The sequence below is a fragment of the Parasteatoda tepidariorum genome, chromosome 10 (genome assembly GCF_982258835.1).
Source record: "Parasteatoda tepidariorum strain Cologne lab strain chromosome 10, Ptep-v5.0, whole genome shotgun sequence".
Lineage (NCBI taxonomy): Eukaryota > Metazoa > Arthropoda > Arachnida > Araneae > Theridiidae > Parasteatoda > Parasteatoda tepidariorum.
The window spans coordinates 102,507,178-102,530,949 of record NC_141764.1 but is presented as its reverse complement, the minus strand read 5'-3'; the positions used below and the strand labels follow the sequence as shown (position 1 = coordinate 102,530,949).

The following is a 23,772-nucleotide window of genomic DNA, read 5'->3' as shown; positions in this document are numbered from 1 at the left end:
TTAAATTTTTTTTCCTTCTAAATGTTATATTTAATTATGAAAATTTATTTTGGTTATTTGAATGCGGAGTGGAAAAAATTACAAATTAAAGATGGTAATCAAAAATAGTGCAACAAATAATTTTGAAAATCAATACAAAATTTTTCAAAATTAAAATTTGAATGAAGGTTCAGGCAATCCCATTAACAGATCAAGTTTATAAGAGAAAGAGTCAAATCCAACATAAAGTGACTAAACCACGAATTGAGAATGAATAGTATCCGGATACACGCAAAATACATTCAAAATAAAAATAATAAAAGTAACAACTACCCGATGGTGACCAAGAAAACTATCTTGTTAAATACTAACACAGGTGGTACTTTAAAAATAAACCCAACAAATATTTTCGAAAAATTATGTGTCCAAAAAGAAGAAAAAAAAGATAGATGAAAACAAACAAAAAGTAATTTGCAAATTAACTTAACTTGCAATTCAAATTAAAAATAAGGAAAATAGCTAGGTCAGTCAAATTTTAAAAAACTGATTTACCTGATACCATATTGAATTTGAAAGCTTTGTTTTGGATTTCAGTTAATAATGAATTGTGTTAAACGGGTTGTAATGTAAATTCTGAGAAGACTGATCACCTTTTCTGGTAAAAGCAATTTGTTCTCACACATTTTTTTCCTGAAATCCTGGTTAATGTTTGCAATAAAAAAAATCGAAAAAGAAAGTAGATAGAAAAGAAAAACAAAAAGAAAGGAAGAAAATAAAAATGTGGGCATAAAAAAAAAGAATAGTAAAAAGAAAAATGTAAACAAAGAGAATTTAAAGAAGAATAAAGTAAAAAATAGACTTAAAACTAAAGATTTAAATAGCAAAACTGAAAATAATCTTGAGTTTTCAAATGTTCTTGAGACTAAACGTGATAATGGTGCGCAACATTGTCAAAATCATGTTGACGGAATTATGCAAATTCAAGAAGATGAAAAAAATTTCCAGCTTCAGGAATTTTAAGAAATTTTTCAGATATTTTTGCTAAAAATAAATAGTATATAGAGACAATAAAAGTTGAACCTCAAAGGTTAAAATAACCATCAAGTTTACCAGTGTCAAACATTTTATTCTCTCATTGAAATAAAAATACTGAAGTCTTAAACTTCAGATTAAAGACCATTGTGTCAAAATTTTTTTACATTTTATATTGAAAATTTTTTTTTGATAAAAAGTGTCAATTTGTATTTTTATATCTCATATCACTTGCATTTTCATATTTTTGTATCTTTCTTGTTATTGAATATGAATATTTACATCTTTTAGGAAATTTTTATAGATTTTCTTGTCTTAAGTGAAAAGTTTATTTTAATTGTGTTAGTATGAGGAATAACTTTATTTACTGTGATTATAAAGAAGGACTGAAAAAACTTAATCACAAAAAATTTTTGAAAATGGAGATCTAACACTTCATTTCGATAGTAGCGCTACTTCCAATTTTTTTTTCTTCCTCTAACACTGTATGAAAATTTTTTTTACATAGTGTGCAAATGTTTTTTTTTTTCATTATAATTCATGTTACTTTATATCTTGTTGATATTACAAATATTAGTATTACATTTTTTAATTGTGTCATCATAAGGAAAGTTTTGCAAAGGGATAATTTTAAAAAATTTTAGATATTAGTCAAAATTTTTCGGCGAGGGGGGATGTAACATAAAAAGCCTTTTATTAATCTTTTTATGTTAGTTTCTTTGCTATAAAACCTCTTCCTAATTAATTATTCTATTTGAAATACTTTCTCACACTTTTAAAAGCCACATCCTGTTCTTAAATCTATTTTTGGCTCAACTATGCATTTAATTAAGAGCAGGACATATCTCCCTATGCTCTGTGTGGGAAAAGCTAGATTTCTTTCATAAACCAATAGTAATCCTTATCACTTCCCTTTTCCCCTCAAATATAACAAAATAGAGGGAAATTCCTTTGCTACTTTCCCTAAGATAAAAACTTAAGCACACAGTTTTTGAGTGCGATTTTGAGCTCCGCCTTTGCTAGAAAATGTCTTAAATATACTATGTAAAGTTAATAAAATATTTTTTGCCTTCCAACTGCTATCTGCGTGGCCTAACATCACTCACCATGACTGCTACCCTTTCATATATATATATATATATATATATATATATATATATATATATATATATATATATATATATATATATATATATATATATATATATATATATATATATATATATATATATATATATATATATATATTATATATATAATATTTTCTAAGTTCATATTTCAACATTATCTCTTATGTAAAGTACAAAAATTTTGATTGACCAAAATTTTTAATTTATAGATAAAAGTTTTGAACTTAGAATTTTGAAGACATTTCCGAAAAGTACGGTATTCCAAAAATTTTCTTTACTTCTTCCTTTAAAATACAATTTGATTTTAAGTCCTATAGCATTCTTCATTCATTTTTTTATCACTTCAAAACGTTAATTTAAAAAAAAAAAATAGATTTTCGAAAGGAATTTTTGAAAAAAAAAAAATATCTTTCTTAAAAAACGATAATCAATAGATATTTCATGATCGCGATTCGTGCGTAACCCTCTTAATCCCACCGGAACAAGAGTATGATCGTTCTATTATGAAGAATGATTCCAAGTTTCTTTAAAAAACAGCCAATAGCGCTTATTCAGAGTACATGTCCCGTCTATCGATCTCCGTCTCATGAAGGATTCCACAGTTTTTCATAAGTTGAGGAATTCTTTTTAATCTCGCCAACTTGGCATTCTTCGCCAGTCATTTTATTGACTCATTGTCCTCCTATACGTTGTTGCTAAATAAAGTAGTTCATTATTATTATTATAAATTTTTTTGTGAAGCGCATTCTGAAGATAAAACCCGCGTAGCAGAGAACCATCCATTTTACGTCAAAAATATGTATATTTCACCTTTTAATTTGACTAGTAATCGTAAAATTACTAATATTCGTATTATAGCAAAAAATGCAAAATTCACGTATAAAGTATGAGTTGTTCATTCTACAAATATTTTATAAACCCTTTTATGCTAGGTAAGATTGAGTATGTTATGTTTACATATTATTTTAATGGTAAGTTTGCTTCATCCATAATACGTAAAATACACAGAAACATTTTTTCTTCATCTAAATAGTATAAATTCACTTCGTCAATATTACGTAATATATAAAAATATTCTTACCGAAATAAAACGGTAAAATTTATTTTGTCAATATTGCGTACACTATGCGGAAGCTTTTTATCAAAGTCCAAATAATAAAATAGACGTCACCATTTATTCGAAAAATGTCATAAACTTTCTGACCAAAATTTAAATGGTAAATTTAGCACATGAAATATAAGAAAGCAATTTTACCGAAGGGAAAAATACATTCTGTTCTTATACCGAAGCTTCTTTACCAACCATCTCAATGGTAATATCATTCCGTTAATATTGCGTGAAATTTATGAATAAAGCGTATTGAGAGATTTTACCCATTTCCCAAAAACTTAAGTTTAATTTACGTATAATGTACGTTTACGTACGTTTATAATGTTGTTAATTACGTACGTTTAAATTACGTACTTTTAATAAAACTGGTGAGTATCCCTACTTATTTTATAAAATGCATACTGAATTAACATTTAGTAAGTAATGGTATCAAACTGAGAAGTGTGAAAACAAATAAGGAGAAGATGTAATTGAAATATAGATCTTTAATATTTTATTCTGACATTTACTTCTTAAGTAAAGTGGGGGCCCTTAGAGGCGCAACTCCATTTTCCACACACCTTGAGCTATTATTTCTTTAGTGTTGATTTTTAAAAAGTAAATCAACAGCATTTGATAATATTACTGGGTCACTGAATATATTATTTACAAAAATACTTAAATGTAGATTTGATTCTTTAAAGGTAAAAAAAAAAGTGACAACAAAACATAATTAAATCTCACTTGTGCGAACATTGAAAAATAGCACGAAAGTTTAAAAATGAATAAGAGAATATTTCTTTTTTCGCTGGCAATATTAACAAAATATTTCTTTTGTTGTATTATATTAATCGGTTAAGTGTTAAATATTTTGATATCTCAAAATCTAAATAATGGATTTTTGAAGTATTTGTCTCATTCTGAACATCTAGTGTTCCCTTAAAGGCATTTAAAAATCTTTTACAAGCGTACATATATATCAATATATATATTTTTAAAAATTCTATTTTTTTTAATTGAAAATTTATTCTACTTTAATATTATGATAAGAATTCGGGTAAATAGTTGCTGAACACTTAAAAAAGAAAAAAAGTTATTGAAAGGGGATAAGCGAAAATTTTAGTTGAAAAGAAGGATTATATTGAATAATGTTGGACCAAAAAAAAAAAAAGAGGATATCTTGGCGGCTTCGGGGACCAATTTTCGGGGCTTTAAGCTGACTGATGTATTTTTATCTCCACATGAACTGGTTTTTGTTGATGTTAGTCTTTTCTTTGATGAGATGATAACTTTCCTGTTCGTAAACAGAAGTACAAACACATAATACATATAACGTTAACAAAATTTCAAATTAGTGTATTTTCTAGGTGTTTTTACTACTTTGCTCTATATACCTAATATTTATAACATTAGGTATGAACTTACTGTTTAATAAAAAAAAGTAACACTCGAGTGCTACGTTTTCGAATATTTTCTGCCTCGCAATAACTCTTGGTAGTTAAGAGGAAAAAAAAACTCTTTGATTTCATTTTGTTTTCATAACAGTACTCATACGAGACATCTTTTTGATTATTATCTGAGATTTTAACAGAAAATTTAGTTGGAAATAAATTCCTACACAAACAGGTGTGCAATTTTTGTTTTTGTTTGATTCTTTCAAAACACTGTTTAGTAATCGTTACGATAATAACTGATTAATACCTTTTCAATCAAGTTCTTGTGTTTAAAGCTATTCTATCTAACATCTAATCTTTAATAATAAACAACGAAATTATCAATATTTTACACATATGAACAGAATTATCATTAGAACTTATTTCTACTAGAAGTATAATTTAATTGTGTTTTTTTATGAGTGTGCATGCTGTGTGTATAAAAATTCCTAAAAAATAAAAAGCGAGGATTTTTTTACAAGCATATACAGTTCTTTTGAATCGAACTACATTTTACTACACGAAATATTTGTGTTTTTTTTCCTAGTGCATATATTATACACTATCTACCAATAAGTATTTTGACACGTATGCAAATGTCTACTGTTCGGCGGAGGTAGAATTATAATCTGGGGGTGTTTCTCCTGGTATGGATTGGGACCCTTGGTCCCCATTCATGGTAAGCTCAACGCCGATGCCTACTGCCGCACTATTTTGGATGACAATGTGCTTCCTACGTTGTGTCAGTTTTACGGGGTGGACCCTTGTTACTTCCAGGACTACAATGCCAGCTGTCATGTTGCGAGGATCACCAAGGCTTGGTATGGTGCCAATGGGGTTAATCGAATGGACTGGCCTGCCCAGAGCCCAGACCTTAACCCTATCGAGAACCTCTCGGATGAGTTGGATAGCTGAATTAAGGGGTGTACTACCCGTCCAAAATCTGTGAAGGAACTTACATGTCTTCTCTAAGCCGAGTGGAAGAGAATACCAATAGCCGTCAAGCAAGGACTTGTTGAAAATATGTCCCGGAGGGTTCACGTTGTAATTACCTCTCGTGGAGGCTCTACCAACTATTGACTATGAATAAAGCTTGTTTTTCTTTTCAATCACACATATACAAATACTTATTGGTAGATACTGTATATAGCTAAACTTTTCAATTATGAACAACGAATATATCAATATTTTGCACGCATAAACACTTTTTATTATGCACTTTGGACAGAACTAAATTTTATGGCGCGCCATACTTAATGATGTTTTTTTCAACAGAGTGTGCATGCTGTCTTGCACGTGAAAAGAGGAAAAAGACATATAATAATCATTAAAGTTGACCTATGATCCAATTGATTCCAAAGCAGATCTGCATAACAACAGAATAACGTGGTTGCTCAATTAATCAATTAAATACCCGTTAAAGTGCTTTTGATGAGTCAAGTCAGTCGGATACCATTATCAGTTAATCTACAAGCCAGTTCGGAAATATATGAACTTATACTTTATATAGACACTGGTAAAAACAATTGAAGGGACACATGTCTTTTTGCAATAAAAAAAGCTAACATAGCTAAACTTTTTAATGCGGCCAAAATATGATCCGATGTAAGACACGAGAAAACTAAAACAGGGTAGAACCCTAAATAAGGGTCACTTGTCCAGCGCAACATCCGACCGGCAGTTAGAGAAAACATATATCTAATAGCGTGTATGATATTTCTGCAAAAATAATTAAATTTTAATTGGCTAGAATAACTGTAAAAGAGAATAACTAAATTTTCGAACGCATTCTGAAAAAATATCCATATTTTGTTACAATTTTTAGAGTTTTATTTTTTTTCTCTCCAAAAAATTGACTTTATTAACTAAATTTATTCCTAATTCCTCAATGAACAAAACACGAAGTTGTTTTCAAAAATCTAAATTTTTGTGTTCTATAAATAAAAAAAGCTTTTAATTTTTCATTATTTTAGGATAAAAGAGACCTTTAATGACTACAAAGGGACGGAAAGTAATTTAGAAGAAAAAAATGAACCGAAACAGTAATTAAATTTAACTTATTTTGCCGTTTTAAGACAATTTATCTTTAAGATACATTATTAACGGCACACAGGAAATAATACTGGATTATAAAATGTTTAAAAGCAACAGCATTTTGACCAAAAATAGTAAGGGTTAATAAATTTATTAGACGTTTTTTTAAAAATAGTCTTTGGATAAGTTATTATAGTAGGTGAAATAAAGTTAAAATTAAACTTTAATATAGAAAGGGGAACAATAGTGACGAACAATGAAAGTATATATATATATTTTTTTACTTTTTAGCAAATTTAGATGAAAAATCTTTAGGATGAAACCCATAGAATAAAACTTTAATTTATTGAGAGGTTTCGAGCTCATTCTCATTCATTGTTGTTTTTTTTCCTCCTTAAAAGTCCATATTTTTCAACAAAAGAGAAGAATCATTTTGCTTATGAAACATGGAATCATTATAATTTCATGTAAGAACATTATGTTAATTTGTCACTCTTTATATTTTTTTAAAAAAAACTTCATTCATTCGATATAAGCATTCATATTTATATCTAACAGAATCTAAATTTTCTCTGACTGTTATTTATTTTATTGATTCGTTTTTTGTTATTTTGGATATCCAGTCAAGCGAGAGCAATGAAAAGCAAAAGAAGGATTCTTTTTATAGCAATAGAAAAAATTGCAATAACTTTTAAACAAGTTGAAAATAAAGGAAGCTTGCACTAAGTTTATAAATAAAAGAACGTCAGATTTCAAATCTGTTGTCACAATTCCGTAAGCTATAGATTGTTTTACGTGATATTTTCTTTTGATTAGAAGCTTAACAGTTGATAATTCTCGAATTAATAATCGAAATACATATTATTTTATTCTGTTGTAGATATTGGGCAGTTTTTTACACGCCTTTCCAATGTCATTAAGTTCTTTAGTTTTCGCGCAAAATAACAAAATTTAACTGAAAGCAAAAAGAAAGAGAAGAGATTTGTAAATAAAGTTCGAACCGGAAAACTTTCTGCAAGTCAAATTTCAAGTCTGCAGTTAACATTCCTGATGCCCGTCGCGAGCACAGATTTTACGAAAAGTTTAACAATTAATAAATGATTGTCCAACGTATTCTCAAAACAGCAACGGGAGGGGCATTCTTTTTAAAATTTTTAACCTGCAGAGATATTTTACTTGTATTTGAGTCAGTCATACAAATGATTCGTATTTCCATTTAGTACAAATATTTGACCTTTGAATTACCTCTTTAATAAAAGGCCTTTTTAGTAACAGGCCTTTTTAATAATTTAGCCTTTGAATTACCTCTTTAATTATAATTTAATAATCTTTAACAGTAGTGATGAGAAAACTAAGCAACATGTTTTTCTAAACGAAATGTGAAGTTATATCAAAATATATTTATTGTATTAAACATTTATTTTGAATATCTGACTGGAAGGTTAGGGACAGAAGTTATGTAATACGGATGTAAATTGTGTTGGTTAGTCATACTATTTACGATTTAATAAATTTTTTGTTTTAAAAATGTGTACGTAAAAGACAATATAATTATTTTTTAAAGCAAAATCATTGAAAGAAAAATAAATTGAATTAAGACAAGCGACACAAATTCTAGAAAAATGCTCCTTTTACCGGGTGTTCCCTAAAGAACGCCTTTAATACTTATTATCAGAAATGAACACATGAGGGATCGCAAATTAAGCTAGGAGAAACGACATCTGAAAAATCTTAGTATAGAAAATTGGATGTCTAAAACAGGTTTATTCGGAGTTGTTATTGTATCAGAACGTGATGTGTCACATTTCGTTTTTATTTTTCATCAGTTTTAATACTAATTCATATATTTTTGATAAAAAGCATTTATAAATACGCTCCGATGATTGTTGTTTCAGGATATAAAACAGTTTTTTTTCTACGAAACTATTCACATTTAAAATACATGAATACAAATTATGTTTATTTACACTAGTGCTTCCACCTCCAAACCTTTTTGAACCCAATCCAGAAGACAAGGGAACTTCTGGATCAATTAATAGGAGAAATTTGCTTTCGTGGAGGACGTTTAGATAGAACAAACCCTCTTTTGCGTTACATGGAGAGGAAAACCACGGAAACCTCTGACTGTTAGCCTGACGGCGAGGGGCCTCTAGTCCATGATCATCCGTCTACCACTGAGAATATTTTTCGTCAGCACTGTGGTCGGTGCGAGCAGGAAGCAGAATTCGTTCGCTGATGGGATTCGAACTCGATTCACCTCATTGGAAGACTCTATCTCCTGAGCCACCACGGCTCCATAACCGTTATTTATTATTTTCGCTTACATAACAGGTTGATAAATAATTTATGCATTGAAGTTTATCGATCATGAATCTGAGTTCATTTAACTGTAACTTATAATATTGATCTCATTTACACCAAGGAAAATAATTGTAAGACGGCTCATAAATTCAGAAATAAGATACTCTTAAAATGTAGCGTCATGAGGTAACATCAGAGAATTACATTATAATAACTCTTTTAGGTTTAATTTAGAAAACAATCAGAATCAATTGTGTCATAATAACAGCGCAGAATAAGAAAAATGAATATTACCTTTAATACATATACAGGAAATACTATACAGGAAATCAATACCTTTATAACTTGTTTTATGCTGATGACAATCACAAAACAGTGTGAAAATAAATCTACATCTTACCGTGCGATTTTACGCCCAGTAAAAATGTAACAAAAACTGTGTTAAACCATTAAGTTTTTATGATAGAGATATAACGAACTTTTCAGATTCAATGTAATCTAAAATAAGAATTTTTCTCAGAGCAATTTCACTTCTCTTTTGAAGAATGATATTTAAAATTCAGAAGTAGATTTAAATGCTGAGATTGCGTTTGTAACTTAATATCACAAGATCATTTTAAAATTTACAAATTATACAGTAATTAACAGCTAAAATAAACACTCTACAGTGAATATTAAACCATGAAAAAATACTAAACATTTTAAATTTTTCCCACTATTATTTATTAATAAAATATGTGGAATTAAAATTTCTACGCATATTTTTTTATTTTATTTCCACCATTTAATATGTTCGTCTCAAAATCTGAATTACCTGATTTTTGTCTGATTTTGTATAGATTCCCTGATGTTCAAGAAAGAAAAGAAAAAACAATTTTAACAAAATGGAAAATTTTTAAGGAGTGCAACTCAAATCCCATGCAAGACACACGCTTATAACTGCATGTGTTAACGTCAATTAACGAAATAAAGAGAATGTCGACTATCACCGGTGAATCAATCAACAATTACATAGTCATTTTGGTGAATCTTCGAACTATTTGTTATATCCGATTTGATATTCGTTGATATTATTATATTTATTTGAATATCTGCTGAGTATAGATCAGGAGAAACATTAGTGTTCGGAGTACCGGTTAAATGTATATTGGGCACTTGACCTTAAAAAACATTGATCCAGGGCATACCGGGCACTGAACTTTAAAAAAACATCAGTGTAGGGCATACCGGTCAAACGTATACTGAGCAATGGCACTTAACTAGATCTAGTATATATTTCGGACATTTACCAGAGATATTATGTGATTGTCAACATTAACCGGTGGAAGTCAAGTCAACAAACAAATTTCTGCTATTTACAGTAACACACACAAATATATATATATATATATATATATATATATATATATATATATATATATATATATATATATATATATATATATATATATATATATATATATATATATATATATATATATATATATATATATATATATATATATATATAAGTTCAAAATGAAGAATAAATAAATAAATACAAGAAAACACTAAGAAAGTTAAGAAAAACAATAAGTTTCATTTATTGCGCTTAAGCTGCAAGTAAACAGCACTCATTAGATAAGATATATATATATATATATGTATATATATATATATATATATATATATATATATATATATATATATATATATATATATATATATATATATATATATATATATATATATATATATATATATATATATATATATATATATATATATATAATGCATAATACATTATTGGCTGGTTTTCTTGAACAACAAATCAATTGTGATAATTTGATAATGTCAAATTTAAACGACTAAAGTATTGAAGAAAGTGAATTTCAGTTCTAAACGCTGCATTTTTTTCCTTTTAAATACAGATAAATTATTGCAGGATGACACACCTGAATTATGCAGTGGAGAAGTAATCCTGCTATTATTTGTTTGCATTTTAAAACCATATTTTTTCAGCATTTGAAATCTCACTCACTATTCCTAAACTTCATATTTTCTAGTACCAATGGAGCTGACAATAGCCGTGAAAAGTTTATTCAGCAGTTATGGCTTTCTCTAAAGGAATTTTACAGCATTTAAAAACTTCTTTTCGTGTGTGAGACACAAATGATTGAATAGTTGTACTTACTATCTTATGGTGAAGATTGGCCAATTCACGCTCGGTCACTTTTCTTCGGCTCTGTTCCTGTTGTTGCTTTTTAAGACCGGCTATCTTGTCCAACAGAAACTTGCCCGGGAACACCAGTACATCCAGGCCCCTGCGCGGCATTTTCTCCCGCTTCTGATCTCTTTCCTGCAGAGAAGCACGAACAACAGGGGTTACAAGAGCTTGGCGATCATGAAAGTGTCGCCAAAACTGTGTTTTTCCTCATTGTTACAGCCAAGAGGAAAGTTTTCAATTTGGGACGGATTTTGCGACTATTCATTAATAATGAATCTTGATTTACTTGTTCGCCGGGACCTTACAAGTTTCCTCAGTCGAATCTCTATTTATATTTTTGTTTAATTAGATTAATCAATGACCCAAATTCCAGTTATTATTTTGAGCTTTTCGCAACTTAGAAACTCACGCATAGGATTTAAAAATTACACATCAGAAAATTTTCAATTTCTTAGAGAATACCAGAAGGAGTGACATTTTTGAGGAAATTTTTTTAGAATGCCTTGATTTTGTTCTATACTTAAATCTAAATATACAATAGCACGATACCTGTGCTGCTTAAAATGTATTAGTTCGAACATTTATATTGAGTGATACAAGAATAAATTTACATGCCCTAAGTAAAGTTCTAAGTATAATATATACTAAGTATAATATATATATATATATATATATATATATATATATATATATATATATATATATATATATATATATATATATATATATATATATATATATATATATATATATATATATATATATATATATATATATATAAATATATATATATATATATATATATATATATATATATATATATATATATATATATATATATATATATATATATATATATATATATATATATATATATATATATATATATATATATATATATATATATTGTATTAATAAAAGAATTAAATCTCTTTCGTTTTCATAAAATGTCTTTGTTAAAGAATAAGCGTAGAGAGATTCTATTTTGGGAATTCAAGGCTGAAAACATACCATTGAAATATAAATAGATTTATATTTCAAGTTAAGAGTTATTTTTAGAATCGTTCCCTCGTTCACTTCCATATAAGGAAGCAGAAATGATTTTCCTTAATGCGTAAGGTTACAAGGAATGTACGTCAGTGTGCCTTTTTACCTAAAATCTATGTTGGTATAAAACCTAAGAACGCATAGTTTTGCGTGTCCTTTTCATCATAATGTGATCCTGATAAGCTGTGCCGGAATTGTCCGGAGTCTTGTCCATTCCCCTCCCGTAGGGAGCTTGGACTTCAACTGTTAGCAATGCCAGCCTACATTTAATAAACCTGTTTAGAACGTCTGATGGCTTATGACTGCAATTATTTCAAGCTAAATACAACACTAATAACAGGGTTGGAGCCCTGTTATTACATATATATATATATATATTTATAAAAATTATAAATGTTACATAAAAATTGAACTACTATATATAAGAAGAGAGTGGAATGATAACACATAGCAAATCACAGAAGACTTCTGGTTAGTAACGCACAAAACAACCAATCAAAATTGAGAACACATGTATATGTGAAAATGTAATAATTTTTCATAATGCTGTCGAAAAATACAAAATACAAAATGTCCTCAAGTAAAATTCAGAGGACTTCGAATCAAATAATTAAGAAAACTCTACTATTACGTTTATAAAAAGGAAGATTTATTAACTCAACAACAAAATTATAACATCACCATTCCAAAAAAAAGAAAAAAATCTCACACTTGTTACGTAAAGCTATAAAAAGACCGAACGATTATTTATGCAAACGATTATATACGGTTGTTATGAACTAAACTTTATGCAAATGATTCTTTATGACGTCATTAGATAAAAGTGTCATTAACGCAATATTATCCAGTGTTTATTAATAATTTTGAGTGGCAATGTAAAAAGATAGTTGTTCTAAAGTTTCAGGGGCCCCCACCAGAAGCTTGGGGGGGGGGGAATTTTTACACTAAATAAAACGAATAGTTTGGGGGGGGGATTTAGAATTTGCCCGAGAATACGCCCAAGTTCTTGGGGGGGGGGATGGGGGCCACTGTAAAGTTTTATAATAAAATTTTTGTTTTGATAGAACGCAGTTATTTATCTTAGAATTCCAATATATTTTAATAGCTACGATAAATCAGGTAGAGTTATTGGAAACACGAATCAACACTCTCTCAAAAAACTATTTCATTCCAAATTATCAAAATATATCAATACAATAGTGCGAGAAGCACTCAAAAAATTTTTCAAAAAAATTACAACAAATAAAATAGAACACAATAAGTAAAAACAGAAGATAAAATATAAAGAAAAAAACAGAATAAAACATGAAATGAAATCTATATATGAAATCTATAATATTTTTTTTTCTGCGGATATAATCGTGTGAGCTGATGAAAAGATTATATCTTTCATTTTCCGGATTTTTTAAAAAATTTTTAAAATTTTTTTTGGGTCTTTTTTCCGGTTTTTTGTCATTTTTATTTTATTATTATTTTTCTTTATCCCCCTTTTTTCATTGTTCTGTAATTTTCCCTCGTTTTCTTTACATTTCGAACTTATTTTATTAGTTCTATTTACTTGTAACTTATGCGCAATAAATAAAACTTATTGTTTTTCTTAATTTTCTTCGTGTTTTTTTGTATTTATTAATTTTGTTGTATATATATATATATATATATATATATATATGTATGTATATAATATCTTACATGAAGCATAAAAGTTAAAATTTTTATGTGATCAATATGCAAAATGAAAATAATAGTGATAATAATAATTAATGGATAAAAATGAGAAAAATCTCCTCAATTTTAAATACTGTGGAGGCACCATTCTCTCTTCGGTTTGTTTACCAAACCTCGCGATTGCTGCTCATTCGTCACTGTTTTTTATAAACATTTTTCTAAGGATAAAAAAAAGTTATTTTTTTGCAAAATATCTAATTATTATGGTTTTATACATAAGCACATTTTATTAAAATTTTAATCTCAACGAAATGACACCTAGATTTAAAAAATATTCAACTGTACTTGGAAAAAAATAACTCGGGAATACAGATAAGAAATAATAACTGACTTTACTCGTAAACAATCTTATATCAAATAACTTTTATCTTTCACGAATCTTTCGTATTTCTAAAAATTTCGATACCCATGTTTAAATGGTTTATAATTGGCAATACTTTGTCTCTCACTCTGTTATTTTTTTTTTTAATATTTACTTTTTTTCTTTTGATATCAAATCAAGCTCGAACTTATAAAATGAAGATCTTGACAAAAATAATCTTTCTGCAGCAACGGATAAATGGATTTAAAATGGATTTTTTAAGCAAAAAAAAAAAAAAAAAAAAAAAAAAAAAAAAAAAAAAAAAACGAAGGTTAAAAATAAGAGTCATCCAAAACGCACTTAAAATTGCAAGATTTTTCGAAGAGTTCAGAATTTCAGGAAAAATATACCTCCCGCCATGAACAAAAATAGCCCTATTATCACTGAAATTAAATTTGAACTTTGTAGTTGTATTTTTGCAAAGATGAATCTATCCACTCACATGGTATTTTTACTGGTCATAATTTTCGAACTAAATATCGAATGTAATTTTTTTATTTCGTTCTTTTTTCTGAACTACTTATTACTACGTCATTTCACGTTTTTAAGTCTTATAGTTTTGCCGTAGCAGAATAAAATCAAGTGTAAAGTGAAACAGCCATCCGAAACAGTGGCTCTTATGTTTATTTTTTCAATGCAGAGAGATTTATTTCGAAATCTTAGGTAAATGTGATAATTATTGAAAAAAAAATTCAATTTGGACTGACGTCGCTGTCATAACTGGTTTGTATCCTAAATAGTTAATGAGTATCTTTAAACATCAACATATGATTTCTCAGTTGTCTTGAAATAAATTTTCGAACGAAGAGTGTTCAATTCGGTGAAGAGTGTTTTCTTTTAAATAACATTATTTTTCCTCCCACTCAAAAAATTATTTCTTTTTGAGGGTAATAAATAGATCGATTTACGTACAGTGTACCACCCTATTTTAGAATTTTTTACGAGCAATGAATGTAAAAATTAGAATTTTATTCTCTCTGCAAATGCGAAAAAGTTGATTCAGGAAAAATCCGCTGATAAGCGCGATGTGTCTCCTCATATGGAAACCTTACTGGTATGACGTCATGAGATCGATGTAAACAAAAAAGGTTGTCTGACGGAATGTCTCTACTGCCCTAGAATGCATATCAATCGCATGAAAGAGAGGAATTAAAAAGGAAAATATAATTGCACGACTGTTGACGTGCTTGAAGAAAAAAAAATCGTATAAGATAAAGACTTTTTTTTTCTCCATTTAACTCAAGGAAAAACGAACGCTATATGATAAAGGATTTAAATATATTCATCAATCTTATTAAAACTTTATTTGCAGTTTAAATATATTAATACAATGTTATTGGATGAAGGATTTAAATAAATTTATTAATATAGGCTAAAAAACGACTGCCTTTATATGTAGAATATAACACCCCTTAATAACAAAAAGAACCGTTTGTGTAATTGTCGAAATTTTGGAACGTGGGGGAAAAAAGGCAATTCCATCCCCCAACCTAACAATCGTTCAAAAATTCCGATAAAATTGTTAAGGAAAGATGTTGGAAAACTGAAATTTTTTTCTCATTAGTTTAACAAAAGGCAATGATGTAAATGAAGCTGCCTTCTATAAAGATAACATCAGGTTATAATTCTTGCTCCATTGTACCACAAAAAGTTTGTTGCGCGTACTTCTTTAATCACTTTTTATTCGTTATGTCAGATAATCTAAGTGATCAACGTGAACGTGATATAAAAAATAGCATAGCCGGACTACGAAACAAAATGAGAGTAACCCGAAACTTCGTGTTTATTGAGCTTATAGTAATGTTTTAAAAAGTGAATTTGTAAAACTAAATCATTTAAGATCAATAGTAATTGAAAAAAAAAGTAAGCTATGTACTAAAAAGCAAAATTAAGGGAGAAAAAGTATTTATTCGTTTAGAAGAACTGTAAAAAACTATTATTGACGCCAATGATGCTCCATCATATTTGGTAACAAACACTGCTAGTAATTGAGAGAAATTTCTATTGGTGCAAAGTATCGTAACATTATATTTGATGCCTAATAAAAATGCAACAATACTGTTCAGTTTTAATTTAGTTGCTGTTGAAATAGGTTCTTATGGCGCCTCAGGAGGATCCAAATTGTTTGATAGTAGCAGATTATAAGATTTGACCAGGGGTAAAGGATGGCATCATGATACTGAATACAATATTTTGGTGGGTTAAACTAATAAAAACGTGTCTAATAACTAACACAACATTTAATAACATAAGGCCGAAGGGAAGAGTAAATATTATTAAATAATAAAAAGTGAAATAATTTTTTCAGTAACATCTGCATGTTTTACGCCAGTTGCAATAGCTAAGGAGCCAAATTGATTTAAAAAACTGGAAAAATTAAAAAAAAAAAAAAACATGTAAATGTTTGACCGGGGGTGGTTACGAGTTGGTCCCATTCTGTGATTTTCCTCAAAATTTTTTTTCAGGCAGCTGCCCTGAAGTTGCCAAGACTTGGGGATTATTCTGCCACAGATACGGAACTATCCTCAATTTATTTTTCACTTTGACCAAAAGAAGCTGTTATTATTAATTTTGACTGCTTAACCTTAACACATAAACAATGAACAATAAGGCACACCCATGTCCCAATGTTATATAGACAGTTTAATCACATTTACCAAACTTAATTAGCTGTTATTTAAAATAACCGGATTTATTACTTTAAACGTTAAAGAACATTCACAAATTTAAAAATATTTTAAAATTCCAAAAAATAAATAAATAAATAAAATCAAAATAAATAAATAAATAAAATAAAAATAAATAAATAAATAAAATAAATAAGGAAAAGATATAATCTCGTCATCAGCTCACACAATTATATCCGAAGAAAATAGTGCTTTCTAATAATGTATTAATATAGCCAAAGCAAAACATATCAATAGTGTGAGGAGCACGAAAGAAATTGAAACGAAAATAGAACTTGTTAAGTAAAAAACGTAAAATATATAAAAAAAAATTCAAAATAAAACAATTTAAATTCAAGAAAAGAGAGAATAAAACTCAAAATGCAACGTTTAAACGAATAGGGAATGTACTTATAATTACGGGCATTTTTTTAAATATGATTCAAAATGTTTTCGTAACAAGTTCACTAAATTACAAAATATGAAAATTGAGGAGATAGAAGCGAAAATAGGATTTGTTGCTCTGCCTTCATCATATGGTATCCGACGATACTATTTCGCTATTTTTGGGAGAAGGATGTGAACAATTCTGAACAAGGTTGCTACTTGACGATCATATGACAAAAATATTTATTTCGCAATCTTTATGTGCATTTTGTTAACAATAAATATGTTATAAATTTGATGATATTTCTCTCTTTTGAGTGATTAGTTTGTCCTTTTTGAGACATTTTGCTGGGATAATAGCAGTTTTTAAATTTAAAATACATTAAATTAGCGAGAGTAACGAAAGGTACAATAGCAGATGATAAAGCGAAGTAAGTGACTGAAAAAAATCCACTGTTTGAGTTTGGCGCGCATTAAGGGTTGTCTCATTTTCAAGCCCGGAGACGTTCCTCCTCTTACTCCCGCTCTGAAATGAACTCTGCGTCCGAGGACGTGGAGCCCTGTGCCAACTCTCCCGAATATGAATGCGCTTTAGGTAATAATATTGTACTGGATACTCAAAGTTTATAATTAATAAGGTTTGATTTTAAAATTGTAATATTAATAAGCTTGAATTAAAAATAAAATAATTAGCATTTAAGGTCAAACTTTTTTTTTTCTTGAAAAGAAATCTTTTATTAAAAGTTAGAAGATTTTTAGCCGCGGATTTTCCCGAATTGGATTGTCAAAATATAAATTTAGTCAACAAAGAAAGTTTCAAGGCTCTGCAGAGGGCTACCGAAGCGGGGAAGCAATCCCCTCTGCAGAGGATCAAAATTGGGATGGTATGTTCTCGGATCATACCCAGGGATGTTTCTCAGACCGTCGCCAATAGCCCATTCTGCAGCTCTAGTGCGACGTAAATAAAGTACCTTCCTAGTGGTATTCCATCTATTTGAATAGAAAAATATTTTCAATTATACTGATAATTATTAAAAAGACATGCATGAATTAGAATTTCCCAATAATCAAAATTGAATTCAAGGATTTTTTTTAATAATCATAGTAATAACCTAAAAGAACATCATTTAGTTTAGTAAAGCTATTAAACAGATCTTGGAAATTGCAATAGAATTAATTTTATTTTGTTTAATAAATTCTAAAATGGGTTAATTATGGGTAATAATTCATGAAAACCTTTTCTAATGATATTGTTAGCAATTTTACTTCAGTAGTTAGAGAAATAGTGACAGGATTAGTTAAGTAAGAGTTACAATAGTTTTAAATTTAATAGGAATTTTATGAAATTTTGGACTGACATTCATTTCAGTTTTTAGTCTCTTATTTAAATCTAATTTTTTTTAATTGTAATAATATGATTTAAATTACTAAACCTAAAATGTTTACTATTTTTTTTAAATTCCTTATTTAAAAGTTCAATATAGAATCTTTTACAGAACGAATGCATAATTGTTGTTAGCTCTGTCTAGAGGGCGGGTTAGTATAAAGTTCTTTCGAAGTTGCTTCATTGCTAGATCAGTTTAATACCGATCATTTAAAATTATACAGTACAGAACCCGTTATCCGGAAATCAGAAAACCGGAAAACCAAAAAACCGGAACGAAATTTGATACATTTTCCAGCCATTTTAAAAAAAAAAAAATTTTTTTTTTCCTCATAAGATTTTTGGATTTTTCTTTCTTTTTTGAAAGATATTTACCTTACCATCATTTTGGAAATAACCATTAGTGTATTACTTCATCGTTTTTTCTTCTTTTTAAGATAATTTCCAAAAAAAGTTTTTTTAGTTGGCTTTAACAATAAAAAAACGGCTTTTTGTAGCGATTCAGAAACCCGGAAAAATCAGTTATCCGGAATTGCGATGGTCCCGATCGTTCCGGATAATCGGTTCCCTACTGTATATACTAAAATCATTTAAGTTGCTGATTTAATTCAGCCTTTTTCAGGCATTGAATATATTTTATAAATTTACACCTGTGTAAATAAAACTACTACATCGGGGCTGACATCCTAAAGGAGAAGCGTAGAGGGTTCAAATCCTACAGTATCTGGATTCGCCTATTTATTTACTTATACGCACTCATTACAATGCTCGACGAATATGCCTTGGTTAAATCAATATACATATAGCGCAAGATAAAGATAGCGAGATTCGAACCAGCTACCTCTGAATGTTTTTCTCTAACTTGAGCAATCTTAAACTTGAGTAGGGCTTAAAAAGGATGTTTTGTAATGAGCACGCTAGTCTTCATAGGTAGGTGTAACAATAATTAAAAAAACCCAAATAAAGTTCCTGGAATATGAGGGATTTTTTTTAAAAATTATTTTTTACACTAGTCTCGTCCAACGCTATTTCAAATGGTGGGTTTGAATCAAAGCGTGTAACAATAAATGAATGAATTTATTTTAGATCAGTGCAAATAATTGCTTGTTTCAAAACAGATATAAAAAAGAGAAGGAAAAAAAATATGGACCTTTACAGCTTTTGGCAGAAGGACAATGCTGAAGTTTATTTTACTTGAACCTCACTGTAAGCAGCGGGTTCGAATTCATTCTTGCTGTCTTTCATAAAATTGTACTCAAGCTGAAAAGAATTCTCAAGTCGACCCTTGCACTAACAAAGAAAAACCAAGCATCTGAACGTAAATAAATCCCTCGTAAAAGATGGATAAAACAGTGACCGATATGTCTTAATTTAGTACCTTTAAAACATTTGAACATTTTTATCCCTTTAAGCCTTGTTATAAGTGAGAAATTATATTAGAATAATGAACAGCCATCTCTTCCTATCAATCATTCAAATAAATTACGATTTTAAATAAAAGCAGATTATTACGATTCTATTTGGAAAAGGGATAAATGAGTGACAGTTCTGAAGGTTCTTTTGGTAATTTTTGAGTGACACTTTAAAGGGTGCCATAAAAACTATTTATTTGGTTACATTTACTTTTGAGATCTGTATTTATTATTAAATGTATCGTAATAAGAACTATAATTTTGAAAAGCAGAATTTCCGGTAAACTGTAAATACAGTAAACGGTAATGTTACATTATGACTGATTTATATACCATATAAGACTATAATAACTCGTATATATTATGTATCCAAGGAAGGAATAGTAAAACTTTATCCAAGATTTAGCAAATGTAAAGAAAAACTTGTAATATAACAATCAATTAGTTCTGAATTTTTGGCGACCCCACCCACCCCTCAGAACGGCTCTGTAAATGATAAGTTTGACTATAGATTTACATCCATCATTATTTTGAATTATATATTTTTATCGACATTATTCGTACATCTTTTGTCGCTTTATTATAACATGGAAGAAAGTCTAGTTTTGAATGAAATTCAAAAATTCTTTTATTTTCAGAATAACGATTCGAAAGCACCCTCTGAGTCCGCATACAAAATAATAATTTACCTCTCGCTAAATTATTTTTTCTTTTTAAATCCATGTTAAACCCAAAACACAAACGATTTAAAAAAATTATGAAAAATAATCAATGAAACAAAAATGAAAACGAAAGGAGAGAAGATAAAGTTAGATTGAATGTGATTACTACTAATATAACACAATAAGACACAAAAAATTAAAGAAAAATAATAAGTTTTATTTACATATCAAGTACATAGAAGAAGAAAATACAAAGAAGACAAGGAAAGAAATTAACAGGAAAAACATTTTTTAAAAGAGAAGAAAAATTACCTAAAAAAATTTATTTTAAAAATTCTCTTACACCAATTTTGAAAAAAAAAAAAATTCAAAGCCAGAAAACAAAATAACAAAAGGATTTAATCTCTTTGTTAGCGATTTTATCCGCAAATTGGAGTGCTCTCTATTATTGTATGAATAGAGCGAAATTTATTAATACAATAGTGTGAGGAGCGTCTAAATAATCGATACCAAAATAGAACATATCAAGAAAAAAATGCAAGAGTATGAAAAAAATACAAGAGAAATACAAAATAAAACACAAAAAGTAAGATACAAAGCGAGATCAGGCGTCCATTTTCTTACTGACATTAAACATTTTAGTCGCTCTTCTCTAACAATTTTGACCCTATTTTTTAGATATCCCCAGAATTTAATGCTGAAGAATCTAAATCCATCACAAAAAGCTACGTTTAAATCAAGATGCGTTAAATAAAACACTATACAAAATTATTTTCTTATTTAGTTTAATAATATAAGAAATTTTTTTGAATAATATCAAAATTTTTGTATCACGTTACGAAATTTTATATCGAAATATTCAAAATTTAATCGTAATCAAATCATTTCATAAAAAATGAAGTTGCACTATTAAAATTTATTAACGTTAGAAATTTTTTTGAGTAATATCAAAATTTTTGCATCACGCTACGCAATTGTAAATTGAAATATTCAAGATTTGATCATAATTAAATCATTTCAGGAAAAATAATGTTGCACTTTTAAGTTTTCATTCGATTTTATTAAAACATTGGGTTTTGCATAACAAAATAAACTTTTTTAAACCTGATTCAATTAACTTTCAATTATCCATCATTAATAAAAATTAATAAAACTATTTAGTCGATACTATTTTTAATAAGGTTGTTGTTATTTGGTTAATGCACAGACCTTTTAATCATCCTAAGGATAAATATTCTAAAAGGCAGTTAAAAAGATGATTTAGTAGTAAAGAAGGTGTAGTTGAAAATTAATTTGCTAGTACTGAAACATACTATAATTTAAATAATCTAAAATTGAAATACTACGGACAATCCATCATGGTTTGTTGCTCTGAATACTAACATCTGATTTTCTGTTATTTGAAAACTATTTCTTTTAATGAGGAAATAAAAAAAGAAAATATTATTTTTTTAATATTTTGAAACATTTAAAAATTTATTTATATATGTCACAAATATATTTTATTTTGACAAGTAAAGAAGGAGGGATTTTCTTTTCCCGACGCATTTTTACCAAGAAAGTGTAAAATTATTTTTTATAATTTTAAAGCTAGCTGCTATTTTTATTTATTTCATAAAAAGGAAGTTTGACTACGAAAAAATTATGCACCGAAATATGTAGCATGTGATCAAAACTAAATTTCAAAAATCTAAAGGCTACTTCTTTGCCTTCGAAAATTTTAAATAACAAATGTATTTCAAGAGCTAATTTACATTTTAAATTTAAATTCTAATTAAAGTAGTGAAAGCTATATTCAGAATAAAGTCTCCCTTGTGAGTTAAAATTAATTCTGAAATATATATTTTTAATTAGCACAAGCATGCACATTTTTACTTTGTTGTTTTTATTGTGAATTGGAAGAAAAAACATACGCGTTTTCTTATTTTATTTACTATACTTAAAATAAATTACTTTTTATTTTCAACAAAATCTTTGGTAAATTTTGTATAAATCTAAAACAAGAGTTTTTTTTCTTCCAATTCGGCCCAAATTATTTTATTTCGAGTGTTTATGAAATTACAAAGAGAGAGAACATGCATTCAAAACGTATGAATAGTAACATGTTTTTTAATATTGTTTACATTTTAATTAAAAGTCTTAAAGAAGCTACTTTCCACTTGAAAATGTAATACATATTGTAATTACTACTTTAGATGCATAAAAGTTGGTTTCTTATTGTCAACGTAAGTCTCATTAAGTTTTAAGGCAGTCGAATAAACAGAAATTGTAGAAAAATGCCATAATCTCTTTTAATTTACAACTGAACATTATTTCAGTAATTCAATAATTCCGCTTTAATAATCATTAATTTATGTTATAAACTTTCTTTCTTCATTGTAGCCACAGAATTACAAAACTAGGTATTTTTTTCCCCATCGTTTGTTATATATATAAACAAAATAAATAAGTCTTGCTTCAATAGCGCCTTAGAGCAATTAAAAAAATTTTTATTAAAAAAAATTTAGCTGAAAAACTTGGAAATGACTGAATTAACCTCAGTGCTTGAAATAAATTTTAACAATATGAAATTGTGGTGCTGCCATCTGTAATGCAATCAAATAACTATTAGTTAGTTTTTTTAGTTCGTGTTTCAGAATTTTCTTTCGATTTACTCAAAGACAGAATTCAAAAATACAAGATGCTTTGTTGGTTTTGTACAAATTTATTTTCATTGTTCTCAAACACATTTGGATAATAGTCAGTGGCATACATAGACTTAAGTGCGCTCCCCCTGGCAAGATTTATAAATGAGCCCTAACTTAGAAACTTAATTTTCAAAAAAAAAATATAATATGAAACAAAAACACTATAAAGATGCAGTTAGGTATTTATAATCATTTATTTAATTTTAATTTTAATTAATTTGTACATTTTAATTTGC

General features: G+C 28.1%; 1 protein-coding gene across 1 annotated transcript in view; it reads right to left on the bottom strand.

Moving 5' to 3' along the window:
* The window catches only part of LOC107443296 (uncharacterized), a 49,559-nt gene extending 38,176 nt beyond the window's left edge, over positions 1 to 11,383 (bottom strand). Inside the window, exon 1 of the mRNA XM_087153536.1 lies at positions 11,173 to 11,383. Within this exon, the coding sequence (XP_087009662.1) occupies positions 11,173 to 11,313 (141 nt within the window). The 5' untranslated portion in view covers positions 11,314 to 11,383. The remainder of the gene's footprint in view (positions 1 to 11,172) is intronic.
* Positions 11,384 to 23,772: the final 12,389 nt, after the last annotated feature.